Source organism: Atractosteus spatula, chromosome 6 (assembly GCF_055471065.1).
Source record: "Atractosteus spatula isolate fAtrSpa1 chromosome 6, fAtrSpa1.hap1, whole genome shotgun sequence".
Classification (NCBI taxonomy): Eukaryota; Metazoa; Chordata; class Actinopteri; order Semionotiformes; family Lepisosteidae; genus Atractosteus; species Atractosteus spatula.
The window spans coordinates 47,053,210-47,075,846 of NC_142711.1; the positions used below are offsets into that span (position 1 = coordinate 47,053,210).

Sequence of the window (22,637 nt, forward strand, 5' to 3'; positions counted from 1 at the left end):
GAGAGCTTGTCAGAAACAGAGCTTCCATCAGCCGAAGTGCTGGACCTGACCACTACCGAACCCGCGAAGGAGCCAGCAGAGCACAAACTGGAGACCTGCGAGAACAAGGCCGAGACGACCAAGGACAGTACGCAGAAGAAAGAGGAGACCGGGCCTGCCGAAACCGCCCCAGAGGGGACGGAAAACGACGACGATGCCCAAAGCAACAAGAGCCTGGACCTGAATTTTGCCAGCAAGCTCATCGACTTCAAATTCTCTGAGGGGGACCAGGGAGCGGGGAGCAGCTCCCAGGAGGAGGGCAAACACATCTGCAGGAGCTGCGGGAAGAGTTTCAGGTACGCAGCCACGCTCACGCGGCACGAGAAAGCCCATATCCCGGACAGCCAGGCCGGGAGCAACAGGAAGGTGACCAGGAGGTCCGCGGAAGCAGCTGCGGAGGCAGGCAGAGCCGGGCAGGGTGTGGCCAAGAGCAGCGGAGAAGCGGAGAAACAAGATGGGCCCAAGTCGGCGGTGGCGGCGGCGGCAGCGGCGCGCGAGGCCGAGAACAACGGGAGCGGGGCGGAGAGCGTTTCGGAGGAGGAGGAGAAGGCCGCGGGGGAGGGAAAGAGCGACGAGGAGAGCAGCCACAAGGAACCAAAGAGCAGCGAAGGGGGCGGCAACAGCAAGGCCGACAAGCGGAAGAAGATCTGCAACGTGTGCAACAAACGCTTCTGGTCACTGCAGGATCTGACACGGCACATGAGGTCGCACACAGGTAAACGCCTTCACCGAGTTCATTCTGCGTGCTCTGTAAAGGAAATGGTGTTGTCGTTATCATTGCTGCCATTAATTGACAACAAAAGATAATATAATCTGTTCCTTTTTAAGCGGAGTCAGCTTGGTTTAGGAAGAAACAAAATGCGACATGAACACCCAGCACAAAATGGTGCAGGTGCGAATATACCAGGATGGTATCTGGGATGTTGGCGCTGTGCATCACTTTAATGCAGATAATAATGTAGAATGCTGATGTTTGTATCAGTTGCTGCAGTGTTGTAGGATATTCATATTCCTGTAGGATAAGTCTAGGATTTTACAAGGGACTGTATTTAATGGAGAATTCCCTGCATGGCAGCAAACAGGAAAGGCTAAGAGAATTGGGAGGACTTCAAAATGGCTAAAACTATAAAGCCATCCTTTACGACTACGAGATGAGCTTCAGTCAAAAGATAAGAGTGAGTCTGTCATTGACTGGGTTTCAGCCAACAGTGGACTGAGCACTATCAGGTTTTCTGAGATACTGAAGCTAGACGGTTCCTTTATTTTGTCCCACAACAGCAGCCCCTAAAACCGGCCAGTTGCCTGTGAGCTTGCTTGCCGAGAGCTGCGTCAGTCCTCCCATCTGATGCTTTAGATTTAATGGGCGGGGATGGAGCTTGCAGTGCGAGAGAGTCGCACAGCCCGATAACGATGCATCCTCTGAAATGTACCCCACCTTGCCAGGTGCTCTTCCGAAGGATTTAATAGCAAGGCGGGGAATCTCAAACTATGGAGACCTGAAAAATGGTTATTCTAAACAGGAAAAGGGGGGGAGTGAGAATGTGTTTTTCTGTCCTGCTTAACATGGAGCTTTTTTTTCCCCCCGTTGATCTCTGTCCCTTAGGCGAGAGACCCTACAAGTGCCAGACGTGCGAGCGCACCTTCACACTGAAGCACAGCCTGGTGCGGCACCAGCGTATCCACCAGAAGTTCCGGGCGGGCGGGGGCGCGGGGGGCGAGGAGGAGGGGGGCGGCAGCGGCGGCCGCTCGGGCAGCGAGAGCGAGTCCACGCAGAGCAGCACCAGCCCCCCCTCGGAGAATGAAAGCGAAGGAGCCAGTGCCAGCCTGGCCCAGGCTACCTCTGCCGCGAAGCCGGACGAGCAAGACAGGTCAGCGGGACCTTCTGTCGAGCCCTCGGATAACTACATTCAAGGCCGGCTGGAGATTCACACCAAGACCCCTCTGGACAGCATCCTGCCTTCACCTGAACCCCAGCTTGTGAAGGTGGAGTGACCGGGAGGCGTGTTTTGTTACAGCCTTCTTTTTATTATGCAGAGCGCGCTGTGTTACTTCTGTGACAGTGCCATGAATTTGTAATGCAACGGACTGTAATCTTGTTTTTTGGAGTGCCTTACTACTTTTGCTAGATCTTTGTATCAAGTTACATATTACAGATAATATAATATTTTTTTTTTCGAGTAGCATTTTTAATGTTTTTTTTTCCTCCTAAAGAAATGTACTTTAATTAATAGCATTAAAATGTTTTACCATACCTGCTTGGTATGCTTGATTAAAACAGAAAAATGTGTTTGTGTATTTAAATGCAGCTGCTATTATCTGATGATAAAACAATTTCATTGGTCAAAGGCTGCAAAATAAGGCTTGAATACTACCAGCTGTAACTGGAAAAACAGCGTGTTAAACATTATGGGAACAACCGAAAGACCGCCTGTTCCTGTTAACTACGAATCCAGTGTTGTTCAAGTGGGGTTTTAACGAGAGGGGGGGATCTGTTTCTTAATAAACCCCCCGAACTCTCCACTTTAAAACAATCCAGCTGTTCTTTTTAAATGTCCTTTTTTATTGATGTCAAGATTTGGTATTCTCTTGTCACTTGAGAAATGTGGGCAATATTTGTCCGGTGTATTCTGAACTTCATTACTTCATTAACGACTTTTTTTGTGACAGTTTAAAATTGGTTTGATTAGGAGCTCCAGAACAGGTGGCTTGGGATTTTAATATTGTTCAGCTGTCACCAAGTGCACTTGTCACCTACAGCTCCATTTGGGGAGAGAAAGGTTGGGGTAGCATTGAGAGCAGTCTCCGTGTGTCTGTATGAACAGAATCTGTTCAAGACCAGGTGGCTGGAAATAAAATGACCGAGAAGTCTTCCATATCATTCTTCATGTTGTAAAAAGCCTTATCAGAGATTCTGCAAAGTTTTAAGTGGAATCTTTCCTCTTTAATTCTGTCTGAATGCATGGAGAAACACTATTTTTTGAGGTTTTTGTATTTGTACTTGAACAATGTATCCTACTGTCCCTGTACATTATCAGCTGTGCAGTTCTCCTGTGCATGTTGCCTTTTGGAATCAAAATATTGACTCTTGCAGAGATGTTATCCAGATGTTGGTCTGGATTTTTTTTTTGTATTTTCTGTTTTATTTTTAAATAAACCTCAAAACCTCAAGGCTCATAAAAAGGAAAACTGTAAGACATATGTCTAAATGTTGGTAAGTTTTGTTTTCGCACCAGCAGAAATGATTCATGCTAGGTTTGGGTTCAAGTGATCTTAAAACTGGTATTTACCAAAAAGACACCCAAGCAATAAACTAAAGCAAAAAAAAAACTTTTTTTATGGACTAGGGTGCTGTAAATTAACAATTGAGAAAGGGTGCATTTTTAAATGGAACAGGTGGTTATGAAGTTGGTTCTTTAAACGACAGGCGACCTATTAAACAGTAAATAAGTGTTCGGGACAAACTTGGCTGCAAATCTTTTTATATTACTGGTAAATTTGGCTTTTTATCAACAAGTGGTAGCATCATACCACTGGAGTGAAGAAATTGTACTTTACACATGATTCAGATGTGCAATGTACAGGTTGCTCAGATGAAAAATAAGTAACCAGCTTGTTCATCACCTGATTTGTGTGAGTGTGTATGTAATTTCCACAAAGATACATATAACTTCCTAAAGTAATTATAAAGTACTGAGATATTCATGCCTGGTAACCTGAGGAGAAGCCATTAATCAATGTATGCTGCAAAATATATAAAAATAAAGTAGCCTCCCTGTGTCAAATTGGGATTCATGTTAGTAATAATCACTATTGATTTGAAGCTTTATGTAGACCTTTATCTATGTTAGTAGATTTTGTGGTCTCCTCACATTTTTATTATTATTAGACTGAGGAATTATTTTGTTTTCTCAAATATATATAAATATATACATAAAACTGTGAAATTTATTATGTGTTCAGCTATGGGTGAATTGTAGGCTAGTTTTGCATGTTAACCTATTTTTTTCTTTTATTAATTCATTTATTTTTCTTCTCAGGGCTTTTACAGAATGCATTATTCAATATTTCATTTTAATTTTTTCCTAAGTTCCTAAATTTTCTTCCATTTTTTTAAAATAACTTCAATCACTACATTTAGCACTTGACTGTGAAATCATTTCGACAGATTGAGAAAGAGCATAACAGAACTTTCTGGTTTATGACTACCTGAAGGTGGTCGTGTCTTTCCACTGTACTGCGTTTTAACAGTTTCCTCAAAAAGGCTTTTTTATTGAATTTTCTCTAGTCAAGAAGGAATCAATATGATTGTGTAACCAATGATATTGCCATTATATCACTGTTGAAGTTCAGAATCTGTATTATTGTAAAGGGAACTTGCACTGCTGCTACATCCGTATCAAGACTGGTTTAGACTACAACAGATAACCAAATGCTGTGCGTCGGTACTTTACTTTCCTTTGTATTAAGTTGTACAGTGCTTCAAATTCAGAAATGTAAGCTGTTCTGTATTGAAAACATTTAAGCAATAAAGATATATTAAGGAACGGTGCTTATTTGTTTGTGTGGGCTGTACGTTACTCCATTATTGCATCTAGAAGAAATAAAATGCAACATGACAGTTGTTCCACAAAATACTGTTACCAAAGAGCAGAGAAATCATGATACTTGCCTGCCAACAGTATTAAATCCATCCACTGCAGAACGCACACATGTACACGGCTATAATTTGATGGATGCCAATTAACTACTATTATTAACTGTAACTCCACAGCCTCCCATATCGGATAGCTCTGTACCAAGGCTGTACCTTGACGTCCTGTCTGTGAAAATCACCAGTAGGAACAGAGAGATAAGATGCACTTTAGGCAGCAGAGTGACTTGATGCTAAGAATGTTATGCACAGCACCTCTTGCAAAACGTATAATAATTACAGAATGACAACAAAAAAATAGACAAGATATGCACAATGAGAGGAGACAGTAAATGGAGGTACTGAATACAATAGAAGCAAAGGGGTAAATAACAGAACCAGTTAGGTAAAGGCTCTTCTAAAGAATGTTTTGAGGTTAGATTTGGAAGAGTTAAGGGAAAGCTGAATTTTTGATCTCCTTAGGGATAAAGTTCCAGAGCTTTGGGGCATAACAGAAGGCCCTGTATAGACTGGTTTGGGGGACAGTTAGGAGACCAGAATTAGAAGAGCGAAAGTTGCGAGGTGGGGAGTAGGACGATAGTAGCCCAGACAGGTATTGAGGTGTCAAGCCATGCAGGGCCTTGTAGGTTCTGGATTTTTTAATTCGACAACGAAATCTGACAGGAACCCTGAGTTAAGAGGTGCTTTGGAAGAAACCATGTTTCTGTTGATAACCGTTTAAGTTATTATAAACAGAAGATGCATTCTCCAAATTAAAAAAAAACAGTAATAGACCAGATTGTCAAAATCACACACACCCATTGAGTACAGTACAGTAAAGAGCTTGTCTTTTGCTCCACAACCAAGATGGAATCTGCCCTATTACTCTTGAATATGAGGTTAAATGAGGAGACCAGTGCTACTCTCTAGCAATCTCACAAAGGTTTCACTGGGGAGCCCCTATACGAAACAAACCCTTTCATGCCTTTTTGTGAAGATATGCACTCATGTAAAGTGGGTTCACAACACACAGTATGTACACTCACCTTTGCATGAAAAGTGCATTAGCAATGATACCCCAAACTTGTTCAGCACTCCAGAAGAATGTGATGGAGCCATTCTCACCCATGGTTTTAAGATGCTGCCTCCTTGTCCACTCAATTAAGGGGTTCTTCAAAGTACTCCTTCTATCTGTAATCTCCTTAATCAAGGTCAGAGATTAACAGGCCTTACTGAGAACAGACTGGGCAAAGGCCCGCTGACTCCTTGCCACAACACATTTGAGATGAGACCAGGCATCTTCTAACTGCTTTATCCAGTACAGAGTCGTGGGAGAGCTGAAGCCTAACTCGGCAAGCAGGAGATCTGACAGGATCAGGCTAGAAGCGGTGGGTCTGTGGCTAAGGATCTGCGCCTGTGGCTGGAAGGTTCGTATCCCGCGACCGGCAGAGAAATCCTACAACATTGGGTCCCTGAGCAAGGCCCTTAACCCCAACTGCTCCAGGGGCGCCGTATAAATGGCTGACCCTGCGCTCTGACCCCAAGCTGCTCTTCCTGCCTGTGTCTCATGGAGAGCAAGCTGAGGTATGCAAAAATAAATTCCTAATACCAGAAACTGTATATGGCCAATAAAGTGATCTTAGAAGCTGGTAAAAGTGATGTTTTTTTAATTTGATCCATGTAAAATGAACAAAAAAAGCATAAACAAAATTATCAAATTCAAAGGTGATGAATATCTATAACTAATATAACTGTCCCAGAAAGAGATCAGAAGATTGGCCACTGAAAGCCATATGCAAAGAAAAGAACTTAATATTTTAGATAACTTGACATCAGAGATTACTGTTAACAGTCAACTCTTACTATTCTGACTACCTAGACTCAGTACTTCAAGACCAACTATTCTACCCCATGTTAGTTCTCTATATAGTGAATGGAGTGCATGTGGTATGTGAAGAATTCCATTGCTTTTAGTTCTCCTGGTACTTTTTCTAAAACACACAAAAATAAACCAAACCAAAGTGGAAAAAGTTAATTTAATCTTTACTTTCTGTTCGTAATCAAACCATTGCACACCCACCACAAAATTCAAAAACGCACATTTGTTTTAAATCAGACTGTACAATGTTCAGGAAAATCAATCAGTCCAGTTAATCATTTTCCCTAAGAGTCAGGATTTTATTCCTCTGCAATTTGTTAGAAGAGGGACAACAAATGCATTTCCCAGGCCATGACATTTCCTGCGTTGGCCATTACAATAACAGCACATTAGGTTAAAAAGCAGAAAGCTTCAAATGCCATTAGGTCAATTTAGTGGGGAACTATAACTACTCAGTGTGCCTCACATACCACAGAGATGTTGAATACCTGAATATCTTTTAACACAATGAGAATTTCTCAATTTCTGCCTCAATCTCCACAACACTGGATATTGCAAGATGAATTTACTAGCCCTAGACTTGGAAGATTGAGCCTGTGAACCTGGGTGATAATTATGACCATTCTCTTTTTCAAAGTCCTGTGAACACACTTCTAAATGCGCACAGTTCCAAGTTCTGACCATCTTTGGAATTCCAGTACATTTTCTCCCCCCAAAGGTTGGACATGAACATGCGGTTTACAGTGTTCAATTGAAACCAACCAGCATCGTAAGTGGAAAAAACATCAATAAGAAAAATATACATTTCGCAAAGAAAAGATGTTAATGGTGCTCAAACCAAAATGAGTTAAAATACACAGGTTATGGGAACAAGAGACAGGCAGACTTACTATTCCACACCACAATATTCTAAAATATCTTGATTTTTTGGTAATAAATGGCACTTGAAGCTAACTATTTTCTCCATGTCATTTTGTTTTCAGTCTCAAAAAAGACTTTGGGTTAGAGGTCACAGTAAAAGCTAACAAACCCCCTGAACAAGCATCGTTTTTGCCTGAACGGTTTCACAATTTCACTACCCTTCTCAGTCTGTACACAGTGCTGTTCGCAATGAAAAAAAACCCAAGTGAAACTAAAAAAGTAGAACCTTTAATATTTCAAGACAAAATTAAGGATTATGAAGCTGCTCCAAAAACTACACTAAAGTGAACAAAGGAGTAAAAGGACTTTTTTTTTGGCAAGAGAAACGGAAGCCTGATTCCTTTCAAAATCTTTCGATTTCAGTTATTTTTCAGAAGTCTCGAGTCTTTTCCTTTTACTTCAGGGTACAGCACTTGGGAGGGGGGGCTATTTGTAGCTTGTGGCTGCTTCAGCAAGAACAATCCACAGTATAGTGAGGCACCTCTCTGCTGAATCTGCAAGGAGGAATCCTCTGAACACACACCAGTGCAAAACAATAAACGCATGAATACAGGGCTCTTGCAGATGCGTCTGCTTACAATCATGAATCTCAGTGGACACCCCTTTTTCCAAAAAGGCAACTGCAAATTTAAAAGATCACCTCCCGCCTCCTCCTCCTCTTCTCACTACAACCGATACTACAAAACCAGTCTTGTTAGATCTCCAGAAGTACCAACATTTAGGACTTAATAAAGGAAATAAAATTGTTAAAAAAGGGGCATCAATTTAAAGTGTAAAACTACTTTTTTTTGCGGACTGGAATCTAGCCTTCATGGGCAACTGCAGTCACAGTGTCCAGCTTCCGGAAATGTATTTAATGGACATGGATCGTATGGCTTAGTTGCCTCACCGGCGCTCTTTCACACAACGGACAGGACACATGACAGATGGGCATTGTCGTCACGGCACAGTTACTCGTCTGACCCAGCTGATCTCTTCTGCGCTCTCTTGCGGGGTGACCTTCTTGGGGAGGCTTTGTCTGCAGGAAGGAAAAAAAAATTGGAACAGGTTTAACCGGCTATGGCGCTGAACTACAAACTGAATTTTTTTTAAAAAAAGAAGGCGGCACATCCTTAAATGTAACATGGCACGGTCTTGTCAGGGGCCACATCATTCATGCCTTATTAAGATGTGTACTCCTCAAACAGCTTGTGTCTCATTTCCTCACAGCTCTACAAAGCAGAGATGTGTGTGCTCAGTGTTGCATGCTTCAGGCATTTATTCTAAGATGCTGTAGGTGGTCACTCCAGAGTTTAGGTTTCTGAGTTGCCACCATCATTCACAGTTTTAAAGTAGCTGTTGTTACTAGTGACTACCTAGTGCATGGACAAGTACCAAGTGTCTGATCCCGAGTATCCCTTTTGGTCTCACTGTGTAGTCTATTTAATGTCAAATGCTGAAATTTGAACTTGTCATGCCAAGCATGTAGTAACAAACTGCAGTAAGAAAACTGTCCAAGACTTGTTTAAATATTACTCTCAGCTGGTGTGCAGCTCATTGCACAACAAGAAAAAAAAAATCAGTAAGCACAGTTAACGTACCAAACCTCCACAATGTTAACCACACTTTTGAACATTCAGATGCAACTTCCCCCTTTGCCTGCTGGAGTAATACTTTGCAGACAAGACTCAAATATTAAATTGTTTGAATCTCAGCACCAAAAATCCAAAAGATTGGGTACTTCTTTCGTGGGTTACTTTTAAAAGTAGCACAGTGTTACTCTTGTATTTCAGCAGTGCAGTTCTTTTAAAAAAAGGCACACCAAGTATCATTTCATAATAAACAGTCTTTTTAGCTTTAGCTTTCATCTGCAGTTGCAATCAGATTTTGAATTAACCATCTCACATGAATTCAGAATTTTTAAAGGCCCTTTACAAAACATATTACCATTGAAGGTCATTAGACTTTACAATTAAGGTCAGCAGCCTGAAAATAATGATCACCTTATACTATCTCAGCTGCTGTGAAAGTGCTGCATACAAGCCATTATAAATACCAGCTACAGAACATATGCTTGATTTCCTATTTTACAGTGTAAACAGACATGCAACACTTCGGAACATATGAACCTTTTAAAAACATTGGAGATCCAGTAGGCTTACAGTTATGTCTCTGGATTTATAATTAGGGCATCTAGGCTTTCGTTTTCCTCACTAAACACTGAATAAGCACCACAAAAGGGATATTCAGTCTGTACTGACTTGACCCCTTGCCAATTACAGTTTTAAAGGCAGGTCATTCCACATTAAATCAAGCCCAGAACTTTACTTCCTGGTCTGCCGGTGATTTTTTTGGTAAATATCGTTACTTTCTGAGAAACAGCTTTCTTTCTGTGATCATTGGCCTAACAGCTTATAACACAAACTTTCTTTCTGCAATGTGTTGTTGCTTGGATCCTAACTTACATTTAATGCAAGTTTCATTCTGTAGAGCATCATGTGTGAATGATGTGATTATACAACTAATACAATCAAAGGTTTTATTTGCAATTAGGTATACTCTTGTTACTTAGCAGCTGAACTGAACTGCTGCAGCTGGAACCTGAAATGTGCCCCGAATAACACTAAAGAACAAGAAAGACAAGAATTAAAAGTCAAGTAAGTACTTTCAAAATTAAAAATGGGTCATTTTAAACCAGCTCTACTGGAGTCATTGCTGGATCATGTCCAATTAATCCTAGAAGAATTCACTGGTGCTTTTCCAGCTTCATTTAAAGATTTTTTTTTAAAGAAAAAACTCCCTTCAAACTTCAAAAGTTCAGCCAAATGAATTAGAACCTTTGACCACAAGACACCCTGGGCTCAACACAGATGCCATTTTGCGTAGCACCAACTTCGACACTTCATGAACAAGTATTTATTTCAAAAAGAACACCACCAGTGCCTAACTCCTTTTTGGAAATTTGCCCAAAGAGAGGGTAATGCATTATTTTTAAAATTTGGCCTAACACTTTAGGTGAATGTTTTTTTTCCTAAAACAAAATCACCCAAACGTAGATTTTTGATCTGATCAAACCTGATCAGACCAAATATTTGGCCCGATGCTGATGAAATCTACCACAATCAAGCCCTACATTCTGGGGTTCACTGATTTCGTATTTATCAGCGGGCTCTAAAGTACTGAATAAGAAAACAGTACTTCAGTCAGAGAACTAACAGGCGGGAACCTGCTCAACTTGGCTAAATTGGAAAATCAATACTGTTTTAGTCATTTGTGTTAATGGACAACCGTGATAAATTAAATTAAAACAAAATCCATACTGCTGCTGCAGTTCACTGCAGATATTAAAGGGAGAGTATGCCTAATTACAAATAAAACCTTTAATTGTATTAGTTGTGTAAACACATTCACAAGACTCACCTGATGTCCTTCAATCAAGCCTGTGCTGTGCTTCAACAGAACACAGCACACAAAATAAAACCTATAGGAAATTTGGATGAGAGACAAGGATACAACACGTCGAAAACGGAAAAAAGTCTAGATGTGTGCATGGGGTTAAGTTAAATTTAAAAAAAAATACCGAAATTTCAATAGAAGCCCATCTAAGACCTTTGTGGCCAGAAAATGGAAGCATCCGTTGCAACTGTTAGTGTTTTTGGTTTATTTAAATTGGAAGAGAACACATTCTGCCATCTAGTTACAAAAATGTGTTCCACTAATTCAAAAAAGTGATTTCACTTCTTCACTTCAGGCAGGTGGAAGTACTGTACATTGCACCAAGTAAACCATCTGCGAAAGTACTAACTGCTTAACATTTACAACCTAAAAACAGTGAGTCAGTGTTTACTTCATTTTCAATTCAATCTTAGTTTGAAATTTTAGGATTGCAATTGTATTCAAAAGTGTAACATCTGCTTTTTATAGGAAACTGAAAAAGATGAAAGCCCAACGCCAAAACAAGATGCACACTTAATAATTCACAAGACAAAGCTTTAAATAAACAAAAGCTTTTTTATGGGGGGGGGGGGGGGGTCATGCAATTTTGGAAATTAACCAAAAAAACAACTTACATTATGCTAAAAGCAAAGCACAGATTAAAGCAAAAAAGGGAGTAAAAAAAACAGACTAAAATATTAGACATGCAAATCAGATGTTGAAACAATGGTGCGATAAATCCAGGCATCGTTGTAAACAGCACACTATAGGGCCAACAAAAAATCCAATCACTCCAGTGAGGAACGGAGGAGTTAACCGCAAACCTTTGCACAAAATCGCGTTCGCAATGACTTTTAAACACTATAGTACAGAGCACCCTTCAGAGAAAGGCTGGAATCTCACCTCGTCTGCTCTGCACTGAAGGCACAAGGAAAGACGAGCAAAGTAAGAAGAGCACAAAGAGGTTAGAATACTGGTAACCAAGAAAATGAGCTTTACATTACACAGCAATATTAAGCATTAAGCAGGACACCGCATTGAAGAAATCCAGACATTAAGGTTTTGTACAGTATAGCTAAAATTTTCTGATCCTGATCTACAAGGATTGGTAAAGGCAACACAAAATATGCAAGGGGAAAATAAAGATGTTAGGTAGAGAAAAAGTACACAAAGACACAAGATCACAAGAGGTCAGGCTTCTAAGCTTCTAAGTGTCAAGTAAATCCCTTTTAGGGGAAGAATCTAACTAACTTGGAGGCTTTTAAAGAGATTCCACATAAAGCACAACAACCATGTGCAGATGCACTTCATATAGAGTGCGCGGAGACTTTCAGTACACTGTTCACATCCATCACAAATTTCTGAACCTGCATGTGTGGTGGATTCTATTTCAAGATGTAGCCAGTAGTGATGTGCGGGTTAAAAAAAAAAGATTTGAAATCAGGTCGGGCACGTGCGGGTTCGTTTCTCATAACTGCAGGTGGGTGCGGGTCAAAAACAACCCGACCCGCTCATCACTATAACCCAGCGTTCATACAACAGCGGCAAATTTAGACTCCTGTCTCGCATTTCCTATAGTGGCAGCAAAGGGGTTTTTGCACACCCAATGTGACGGAGACGTCCGTGAGGGACAGTTACAAAGCTAGTGAAAGTGATGTCTGAGAGACAGCACCCTTAAGACCGCGTCTGTGGGCTCTCTGCACATACAACAGTCAGTGTGATAATTGAATGATTCAGATTTTGAATCCTCGTCTTTACAAGCACTACCCTTTGTTCAGAAACAAATTTACTTATGGGTGACCCCACATGCATAACTTTCCGACGAAAGCATCAGTCTCTTAAAATCTGCCTTGATCAACTTAATTCCAGTATCTGTTAATACTGAGAGGACTATTCGATGGCAAAGACAACTGTAGAAACGTTTTTGTAGAACGGTGCAAAAGCTAGCAGTCGAACTCACTGATCTGGTTCAGGGTCTCTTGTGGGATCCAGCTCATGTCCACATCATTGTGGCTCGACGTCCCCATTTCCACCTTGGGAGCAGGTCTCCTTCTCTGTAAAAATCAGACGACAATGACTGAAACCTGAGTTACTAATTTACACTTAAAGTCTAGCATTTCTCACTGCGAGCAGGACGTCGGACCACCTCTTCAAGGACATTTTTGGATATTATGGATATGGTTTTGGATATTTGGCAGACTGGCGATTTTCAATATGAGGTAAGCCAGACTAAAACTTGTCAGTACTGGGTTGGGAGAGCTTTAAAGAAAACTGGACAGCTGTTAGTGGTGTTGGTGGTGCACTAGGTGGCAGTCTTCCTCCTGGACCAGAAATTCCAAACCATCGCTCCAGGCTTCCTCAAGACTTCCCTCCTCTTATTGGTAAGATTCTGTTTACCAATAACGCCTGGCACTAACCATAAAACACTGGATTTTTAAAGCTCGTTAGACAGAATTTCCTAATGACATCTGTACTCTAAAGTGAGGCTTTTTGTTTAATGCAAATAGCAATATACACTAATAATCCTAGCAGCAGGAACTGAAAATACTGCATTAGAGAGGAAAACGGGCCAGAAGCTTCAATCAGCAGTTTCTAGATGCTTGACCTTTACACACGTTATCCCTGCCCTGGCTGAACTGACCTTGCAAGATAAGAGATCAGTCAGAAGCTATATTCCTCAACAGCATTTCAGTGTTTTTGTTACTTGTATAAAGCACACAAGTGAGGTATTCTTCAGTACAATGGATCAAATTAATTTTTGCAACATTTTATCAACAGATTAACTCCAAGTGCGTTTACTATGGGTAACCTTTATTGCACACTTTACAGTGTGGCTGCAATCAAATGTTCAACCTTGCTTCTACGTACCCATGACCACCCTATTAATACACCGCCCTCAACACATGAGCATCTAAAGACTCAAAGCACGTGATCTATAAAAATACCAAGACCATGGAGATCTCAAGGTCCGTATTTGTGCATTCCTGACTTAACTGGACCAACTACCTTACTAAAACGGATTACTTCTCAAGCTTCAAGGCTGTAAAAGAGATTATTCAATGGTGACCTGCGAGAGAGTGACTCTCCAGGACCAGGACTGGAAACCCCCATTATAACTGTCCCCAGGACAGTTTAACAAGCTCTGTTTCTGCCTTCAGGGACACCGGGTACATGCTCCTCGATGACAGAGCACCTGATAATTCATCAAACTGCTGAAAGAAGTCATACCTCACTCTTTAATGAGCTAGTCACAGAGTTCTTGCTCTTTTCCCATGTATACCATCTTAAAATTGACAAAAATTAAAACTTTCTGTGCTGCCACAAGGCTGCCCAAAGTACCTGGAGGTGCAGAAGTTCTGTCAGCTGGGTTTGTCTTCCTTGCTTACCTTTCTAGACTCCAGGAGCTGGTGCAGCCCAACGGCGACAAGCAATCCCAGACCCGACAGAAAGACGTACATGAAGATCCTGCAAAGGGGAAATTCACCATGAGGGACTTTCATCCAAGAGACCAAGGAAATCAAATCTGGACTGATTATTAAAAACAAACCTAAAGCTATTGCATTTATTCATTTTTTTCCCCCCATTTCAAATCAGATGGCAAACAAATGATGATAAGAGCAAAGTTCAATAGAAAATCATTCATTCCTAGGAGTTAATCTGATGGTCTTCAGATTTTTCTGAACTACACACTTAAGAAATTACACAAATGAAATTCTCAAGCTCTTGAGCCATTTAATTTGGCTGAGAAGTTTTACCCACGACTGCCAAATTGAAACAACAGTATAAAGTCGTTAAAATTAAAGGCTTCAGAATGAGCTCACTGTACGTCTCAATCTGAATGTCTCACTAATCCCCAAGTCAAAATAATTAAAAAACTAGACCCTTGAAATCGGCGTCTGTAATTTCAACCGAAATTCAAACCGAAAATACTAAACAGCTTTAGACCTACTTTAAATTTTACTTGTGTTCAGACATTAACGGTGTTTTGTTCCGAGAATCTCTCAGATGTCCAGTTTCAGACTCCTGCTCCAAATGGCATGAAAAATTTTGATTAGAGCAGTTCCTCACGATGTTGGGTGACCACTTACGTTTCACCATCCAGGCCATCCTCTCTCTCAGTGATGGTAACAGTCTGGTTGAATACCGCATCTTGGAAAACATTGCCCTGACAACAACAACAAAAAAAAACAGCATAAAAATTCCATCTGCAGTGCTAATGCAAAATTAATCACTGCAGAACAGGTTGTTCCTGCTGAAAGTCTGCCAACCACAATATGTGGTCATTTTTTCCCTACGAAACAATGTGCCGAGAGACACTCTGGGGTAGACTGGCTGACCCTAGGACAGGAAATTAGTCTTTGGGGGATGCAGATATCCAGTGATGGAATGGAATGATCCCAGGATAGTACCGGGTTGTCCCCACCCCCTTATGGGAGCCTTAAGCAACAAACACAGACATGTTCACACACAAAACTTCCTTTGGATTCTAAATAGTTTAAATCAACAGTTTTTTGCCTTTTTTTTTTTGCCCCTCCCATACACATAATTAAGGGCATTCAAATTCAGTTCTCTGCAAACCAGTGTTTACGTCTTTCAAATATTCCTATGCTACCACAGATGGTTCTATAAAGGTGCCCTTTAAGTGCACAAACCTCATCAATATGGATATGATTATGTCCGGGTTATTACTGCTGCTGTGAAGGTTCAATCTAGTCATCCAGAGTACAGACCAGAGACTGCTACATGAGCTCAATGTGACCACATCAAAAGCACCCAGCCTCATACATTCAGCTCAGTATGAATGACGAAAAGGCAGTTTGGTGTCCAATGTCTATGCCCGACAGAATATATTCCCTGCAGTTCTTCTTATACGAGTGCTGGATTTCTCCACAGTGTCGTTTTACAAGGCTGGAACAGATCTGTGCAGATGTCTCAGTAACGCTGGGGGAAAAAAACCCAACCACAGCTCAACGTCAGTGGAGCTGGAGCTGGATTCCCCCCACAGAGGAGGAGGAGGAGGAGGTCAGGAGCTGCCACACTCACACTGTTGTCCTTGTAGTTCAGGTTGATGACCAGGCCGAAGGGGCGCCCCCCCATGGGCTCCGCCGGGATGAAGGAGTACTCAAAGGTGGCCTGGCGCAGGGGCTGCACCACGGTGTTCAGCTGCAGGGCGGTGAAGTTCTGGATGTAGAACTGGTAGTCCTGGGGGTAGCGGAAGGAGGCATCCAGGGACTCGATCACAAAGTCTTCGCTGCCCTTGTTGGTGAAGCCGGCCAGGAATTTCACGATGTTGTTCGCAGGGAAATCTAATTGAAGCAAAAGGCAAATCTGCTTTTCGGTTTGCGTGAAAGGCAAACATGGTGCAAGATGTAAGATAAGTCAAGCAAAGGCAGCATTTAAAACTCTTGGCCAGCCTGAGCCATACACTTGCATCTCTAAAGAGATCTCTTCTGCAGTATCTTTTTAAAGACATCTCATGGGCACAACAGTACTGTCTTCCTTGTTACTAGGACAGCTGCACAACTGGGGAGGCCATCTGATTTAACCTGATAAAGCATCCCCTTCCTTAAACATGCAGATGTCTTGGAACAGCAGTTTCTTCTGTGAAGCTATGCAACCACTTTTAACGACTGCCCTGCCCAATTTGCATTTTACGGAATAAAATCAACAAAATCTGAAACTGAAATACATACATATATACACACACTTTTCCTTTTGACGTTAATATGTTTTTGAGAAAAAAAGCACACAGTTAATGATACTTACTAAACTGTGGTCATTCTGAATAACTGCTCATTCATGACCATATTACGATCATAACCTTAATAACCCCAGTAAGGTATCTTGCTTTGCTCAAGTGACTACTGTGCAAGCATTAATCACCTCAAGAGCTGGCGATTACACAAATAGGTGTCAGGGTTTAGAACAAATAACTAACGTTTGCTTTTGAAGCCCATACCTCAGCCTCCATCACAAAACGGTTGGCTGAGATCCTAAGATTAATTAGCTGCCAGCAACCAAACAGGCCGGAAGGGCAAACCAGCCTCCTCTCCATTTGTAACCTTTAAATGAAGGTATTTTTGTCAATTTCAAAATAACCCCTAATGTTGCAACTTGAACAGACTCCAGCTTCTTCTTGGCTTACTGACAAAGGATGGACTACATAACCCAGGACCAAAACAGCAACCCACTGGCTAGGCATCTGTCCTCTCACAGGGCTTTTACCCACAAGTCACTCAGGAAATGGAAGAGTCGTCATCATTGCGCTAACTGTACCTTCTCCTTTGACAAACAGGATGGTGGTATCAGCGTTGGGAGATGCCTTTGCTTCCCCCGAGGTGACATCTTCTTCCTCTTCATCCTTCTCTTCTGTCTGGAAGACGATGGCAGTACATTTCAGAGGGTAACACTACAGTTGATTACCGCGAAGTGAGGAAGAGGCATGCATTTTTGCAACAGAACAGTGCTTCAACCATCTTATTCCCAGTAGGCTTAATTGCCATCTGATTTTCAAGATGAGTCAACCATTTTTCTCATATGCTCCATATTTCTGTTATCTCAGCAGTGCAATGCAATTTCTGCAGTTCACTGAATGTGTAAGTGGAGTACATACAATCATTCTGTAAAGTATCTCACTTCTGGACTTGGATATGGTTTCCAGTAGACTGTCCCAGAGCAATCAGTTTCAAGTTTTTCTGGGACTTGAAAACCTTACAGTTAGCACTTAATTTAACATTGTGTTAACAAATTATTTCTGCAGGTTGTGGCAGGAATTACAGATTAGACCCAATAATATTACCATGTTTTTATACATTCACTTTAAAAAGAGCAATGATACACTCAGAAGCCAATTCAGTGAAGATATTACAACAATTTATGCCTGATATTTTTTTGCTGCAATTGACTCTGAAGCCAATAAAGTTAACAGAAAAGAAAACAAATTGTAAAAAAAAAAATAGGTTTACTGCACATGAACTGAGTTCTCAATTATAGGATATTTAATAGACATTAGAAAAACAGTTCAAGAGCCTCAGTGAGGTCTCACCACCATGCTGGTGTGGACATTGGGGCATGACAATGTTATCTCTCCCAGCCCAACAGCAGTGCAATCCTACCAATTCTGTTGTTTCATCATCTTCCACTTCAGCTTCATCATCCTCGTCCTCCGCGATCACATCGTCCACTGCCTCTTCATCTTCTGTTGCATCTTGAGCTGCCACTAAAGGCCCTGCAAATATTTTTCATCAGCACAAAAAAAAAACAGCTGTAATTTTTCTTGCATAAAATTCCACCAATTCAACCATCTCTCCTGTCTTCTCAGACAGAATCAGGTGATCTCAGAAATACCTTTGTTGAAAAGACAGAAGAAATACAGCGATCAGAATAAACTCCACGACTAGGTCAGGAAGCTGTTCTGTCCTGATTTCACAATAACTTTGAAAGAAAAAAAAACGGAGCTTAACTGATTAAATGCACATACTCAATAGCATAATATATTACTATTTCCCGAATGTTTTTAACGAGCAACGAAATTAACTAAACATGAAAACGGAGAACATAAATAAAATCTCACTAGAGTATTTATTCAATAGCTATTAAGAGAAAATCAGTTTTCAAACTTTTCCCATTTTAAATGAGACACCGACTTTTTCAGTAGAACTTGAAGACTTGCCTGGTAGTTCAATCACCTAGAATACCGAAACCTAGTATAATGCACGTACGATATGTTATAAGACACGTTTTCTGCCCTTGTTAAATAATGCTACAGTAACTTTGTATTTCAAAGTTACAATAGCTACACAGAGCTCGGCGCTGACTTCCAGGCCTGTTGGCTAAGTTTCCTTCTCAGCGTGGTTTGTGCGAAGACATTAGGATGTTACAAACCACACTCCGTAGATTTCAACATATTTGGTTTTAATGTTTCTAAACTACTTTCGGATTACTGGAGGGTGGACTGATTCTTTCGTTTCAAAATCGACAACACTGTTCACAACAAAAGATTCCAGTACACTAGTTACACATTGCACTTTACAGAAACAGACACTCATTTAAAACAGGTAGACAAAATGAAATCGCCGAGACGGGTAGCATGTTAAGGACACGTCAGCTATACAATGGGTTTGTGCGTAGACCTAACTGTAAATAACGTATATTGATTGCATGCACAACACGTATAAAAAAACACAGACATAAGAAAAGTCTGCATCGTTTTCACAGTACAGAATATAATTCGACAATTTTGATCCTTTTTAGGCTCCAAAGAAAACGATCACTTTCCCTGTCCTTCCTACAACGTGCTCCCCTTTAATTTTAGTTCCCACTCTTGCAATTTTCCAAACGAAGGACCAAGACGTTGTGACTCCTTAATCAACAGTCGAGCATTAACGGGTTACAATTAAAACATTTTAAATGCAAAATCGTGCTACAATGTATGCCCATACCCCCTCTCTCTGTGTGTGTTATTAGCTTTCTGGAGGAAAAGCACAAGCAATCAGGACCTACAGACCACCGCGGAGGAGTTAAAACAAAAATCATTTATCATGTATGCCCACAAACAAAAGCACAGGCGGCTCACCTTTGCAGTTGATAAGGATTGTTGCGGGAAAAGCTAGCAACGCGATCAAAAATAATTTGGGCAGAAATTTCATCATGATTGCCGATTCCAGGCCGGTTGTGCGCACTACGCTCCTGCCTCCACCCCCTTGTTTCTTTCACTCAGTAATGGCGCACAGCTCTCATCCGGGTAAGTGAGCCATGGCCTCTGGCGTCACTGCTTTCTGTCAGCCACACCTCTACGCCGGGTCATTGAGCCATTGTGTCACACCGTCCCAAAAACCCTTACACTTACACGGCGCTTTTCTGCACACTCCACTCGACGCGCAATACATTCAATGAGGTCTCTCCTCCACCACCACCTATGTGTTGCCCCCACCTGGATGATACGAAGGCAGTCAAAGTGCGCCAGTTCACTCACCACACATCAGCTATCAGTGCGGAGGAGAATAGAGGGATGAAGCCAATTAATAGTGGGGATGAAGCCAATTAATAGTGGGGAGGCCATGACTGGTAAAGGACAGGGGGGAAATCTGACCATGAAAATGGGGTAACACTCCTTGTCCTTTTCTCCTTGTAGCTATGCTTGTCTTTCAAAGGCCTTACTAAAAGCCCTTAGATCAGAGTTACCGTATTAAACCTCCTAGTCTGAGTGCTGCCCAGAGAGATGACATCTCAGGGCACTGTCCTTTACCCCAGCTTATTACTAACAGTAATTCTGTGGAGTTCCAGTGATGGGGGTCCTTTGTCTTTTCTCACAAGCCCTGAACTTGCTGAATTTGTTTTATATCCAATGTTAGCAGCCTTGACTGACAGCACTTTGTTTTCTTTCACAACACAGCCTTGAGCTGCAGTATCTTACAGAGCCTTTTGTTATGTCTTTTTGAAGGCCAGCCTGCCCCATGTTGTCACTATAGAAGGCAAGGACTTATTCTTCTTAGACAGCAATACCTAACTTTGATACGACCATTGTTTTCACTTCACGGCAGGGCCTTTTCTCCAACCTCTGCATTCTACTGGACACAGACTCCCTCATCCTGAGAGGCACGTAATCAGGGAATAAAACATAATAAAACACCCATCAAATACATTCTCTAACTGCTTACTCCACTTCAGGGTCATGAGGAAGCCAGAGCCTATCCCAGCAAACACTGGGCTAAGGCAGGGTACACCCTAGACACGTTGCCATTGCAGGGCAGACACACAGACACAAACACAGCCACCCACACAAACAGCATGAACGGTTTCCCAGAAGCCAATTAGCCTACCAGTATGTTTTTCGATTGTGGGAGGAAACCAGAGCTCCTGATGGGAATCCGTGCAAACACAGGGAGAACATAAAGCTCCACAGAGATAGCACCCCAAGTCTGGAATTGAACCCTGACCCCCACTGCCGCAAGGCAGGAATTTTAACCACTGTACCATGTATACTGTATATAATTCTTCCATGAAGAACAAATGAAAAAATGTTCTGAGGTGAAAATTGTCTATAGCATTGGCACACAATAATTCTAAGAATGAGGCTGATATAAGTTGAAGTAAATTAGATCTCCGTTCCCCTGATCGGAAAAGATGATGCAGGAGTTTAACCACAAGCAATGGGTGGTGCGGTGGCACTATGGCTAAGAATCTTCGCCTGTGGCTGGAAGGTTAGTGGTTCAATTCCAGTGGCTGGCAGAGGAATCTTACTCTGTTGGGCCCCCTGAGCAAAGCCCTGACCCTCAGCTACTCCAGGGGTGCCATATAAATGGCTGACCCTCTGCTCTAACCCCAAGCCTCTCTCAATGAGCCTGTGTGTCTCATTGAGAGCAAGCTGGGGTATGTGAAAAGACAAATTTGTAATGCAAGAAATTGTATATGGCTAATAAATAATGTGATCTTGTCTTATCTAACTCTTTCACTTGTGGTGACAGGAGTTCTCATCACATTTATAACTGGTCCTAGATGAAGGGTGCTTAGTGCCGTGTTCCTCTAGCAGTGTTAACCATAATTACGAGACTGTTTTACAAAATAGCAGTCCCTTCGCAGCCAACTAGCCCTAAAGGGCAGGGAGATTTTCTTCATGAATTAAACTTCAGCTAGGAAAGCTGTAATAGAAATACATCGTCCTGTGTCAGCAGTTAACACCACTCTCTTCTTTATAACAATAATACTTACATTGTTCATAAATAGAATAAGCTGAATACTAATAAATAGAATACATTTCTAAAAACAGAATGAAACCTTCATTGTATAGATTATAATATAATGAATACTGTAATTATAGTTCCAGGCATTTAAAAATGTCATATAAAACTGTAAAAGCTGTTAAATTCAGAGCCAATGTAAACAAAATAGAGAAAAACTCTTGAAATGTACCATTGGACTTGGCTTTGCCTATAATTTCCTTGAAATAAAGCATTTTTAAATGACGCAGCATTTTGATTAAGGAAGATTTAAACATTCCAAAGTTAAAAAAAAATGCCAAAACATTTACTGTGAAGGATGAATCACAAACCAAATAAACTATAATAATTCTAACTATGGAATATTAAAGCTTTTGTTGTAATGTCTCTTTTTTATGTAATAAGGGAGCCTTACTTATATTACAAAAATATGCCCACGTCTCTATCCGAACAGATGAACGACTCGGGTAAAAACGCGTTTTGTTTGTTCTTGAGAAGGTTTGATCCTTTCCGGTTCTCGTACAACATGTGTTTCTTGCTAGCCCTGCGGAAGGAACGTGTTTTAGGGCTGTGGATGGTGAAATACTGTATTTGTACTGTGTGGCTTACAGACTAGTTTGTCATGTCAAAGCCAGCGGACATATTAACAACGGTTGTTCCGGGTCAGTTTGACGATGCCGAAATATCGGAAGGGTATGTAATCTATTCTGTAAAATTAAATATTTCTGCTGTTGAGCAGTAGTCGTGAGAACAACAGTAGTTCTGCCCGGCCTTCCACATAACACAAACATGCTCGAAGACATAAATTAAATAGCTCAAACGACTATTTGACTAAATGAGTGAAACAGAATATTCAACAGTTAAAAGAGATTCATATTTCTAACGAATTGTTAGGAATGATGACGTTCTACAGTTACAGTGTGCTTAGCATATTTGCGTATTGAAATCGCAACTACATTACATTGAGTCATTTAGCAAATTATAAGGATGAATTCCCCCGCATTAACGTGTTCGTGTTTTTTCAAAACTGGTATTT

At 41.2% G+C, this 22,637-nt stretch overlaps 3 protein-coding genes across 5 annotated transcripts in view; 2 read left to right on the forward strand and 1 right to left on the reverse strand.

Annotated features, from left to right (window-relative positions):
• The window catches only part of LOC148832965 (ras-responsive element-binding protein 1-like), a 73,895-nt gene extending 69,307 nt beyond the window's left edge, over positions 1-4,588 (forward strand). For all 3 annotated transcript variants that reach the window (XM_088918310.1, XM_088918311.1, XM_088918312.1), the window contains 2 exons: positions 2-754; positions 1,643-4,588. In XM_088918310.1, coding sequence (XP_088774436.1) covers positions 2-754; positions 1,643-2,031 — 1,142 coding nt within the window. In that variant the 3' untranslated portion in view covers positions 2,032-4,588. The remainder of the gene's footprint in view (position 1; positions 755-1,642) is intronic.
• Positions 4,589-6,686: 2,098 nt separating this feature from the next.
• ssr1 (signal sequence receptor, alpha) lies at positions 6,687-19,776 on the reverse strand. Its single transcript, XM_088918313.1, has 8 exons — positions 19,459-19,776; positions 17,999-18,111; positions 17,160-17,256; positions 15,927-16,189; positions 14,972-15,048; positions 14,270-14,348; positions 12,844-12,937; positions 6,687-8,487 (listed from the first exon to the last, which is right to left on the reverse strand). The coding sequence occupies exons 1-8, from the start codon at positions 19,532-19,534 to the stop codon at positions 8,420-8,422; spliced, it is 867 nt and encodes a 288-aa protein (XP_088774439.1). The 5' UTR covers positions 19,535-19,776; the 3' UTR covers positions 6,687-8,419.
• Positions 19,777-22,120: 2,344 nt separating this feature from the next.
• The window catches only part of riok1 (RIO kinase 1 (yeast)), a 29,511-nt gene continuing 28,994 nt past the window's right edge, over positions 22,121-22,637 (forward strand). Inside the window, exon 1 of the mRNA XM_088918323.1 lies at positions 22,121-22,294. Coding sequence (XP_088774449.1) covers positions 22,224-22,294 — 71 coding nt within the window. The 5' untranslated portion in view covers positions 22,121-22,223. The remainder of the gene's footprint in view (positions 22,295-22,637) is intronic.

Excerpts from the sequence above, each read along its gene's own strand:
- ssr1 (XM_088918313.1), bottom strand. The coding sequence starts at position 19,534 with ATGATGAAATTTCTGCCCAAATTATTTTTGATCGCGTTGCTAGCTTTT. Across the intron at positions 15,049-15,926 it reads TGAACTACAAGGACAACAGT|GGCAATGTTTTCCAAGATGC; the intron begins GTGAGTGTGGCA and ends TGTTGTTGTCAG. Across the intron at positions 14,349-14,971 it reads GATGGCCTGGATGGTGAAAC|GATCTTCATGTACGTCTTTC; the intron begins GTAAGTGGTCAC and ends TCCCCTTTGCAG.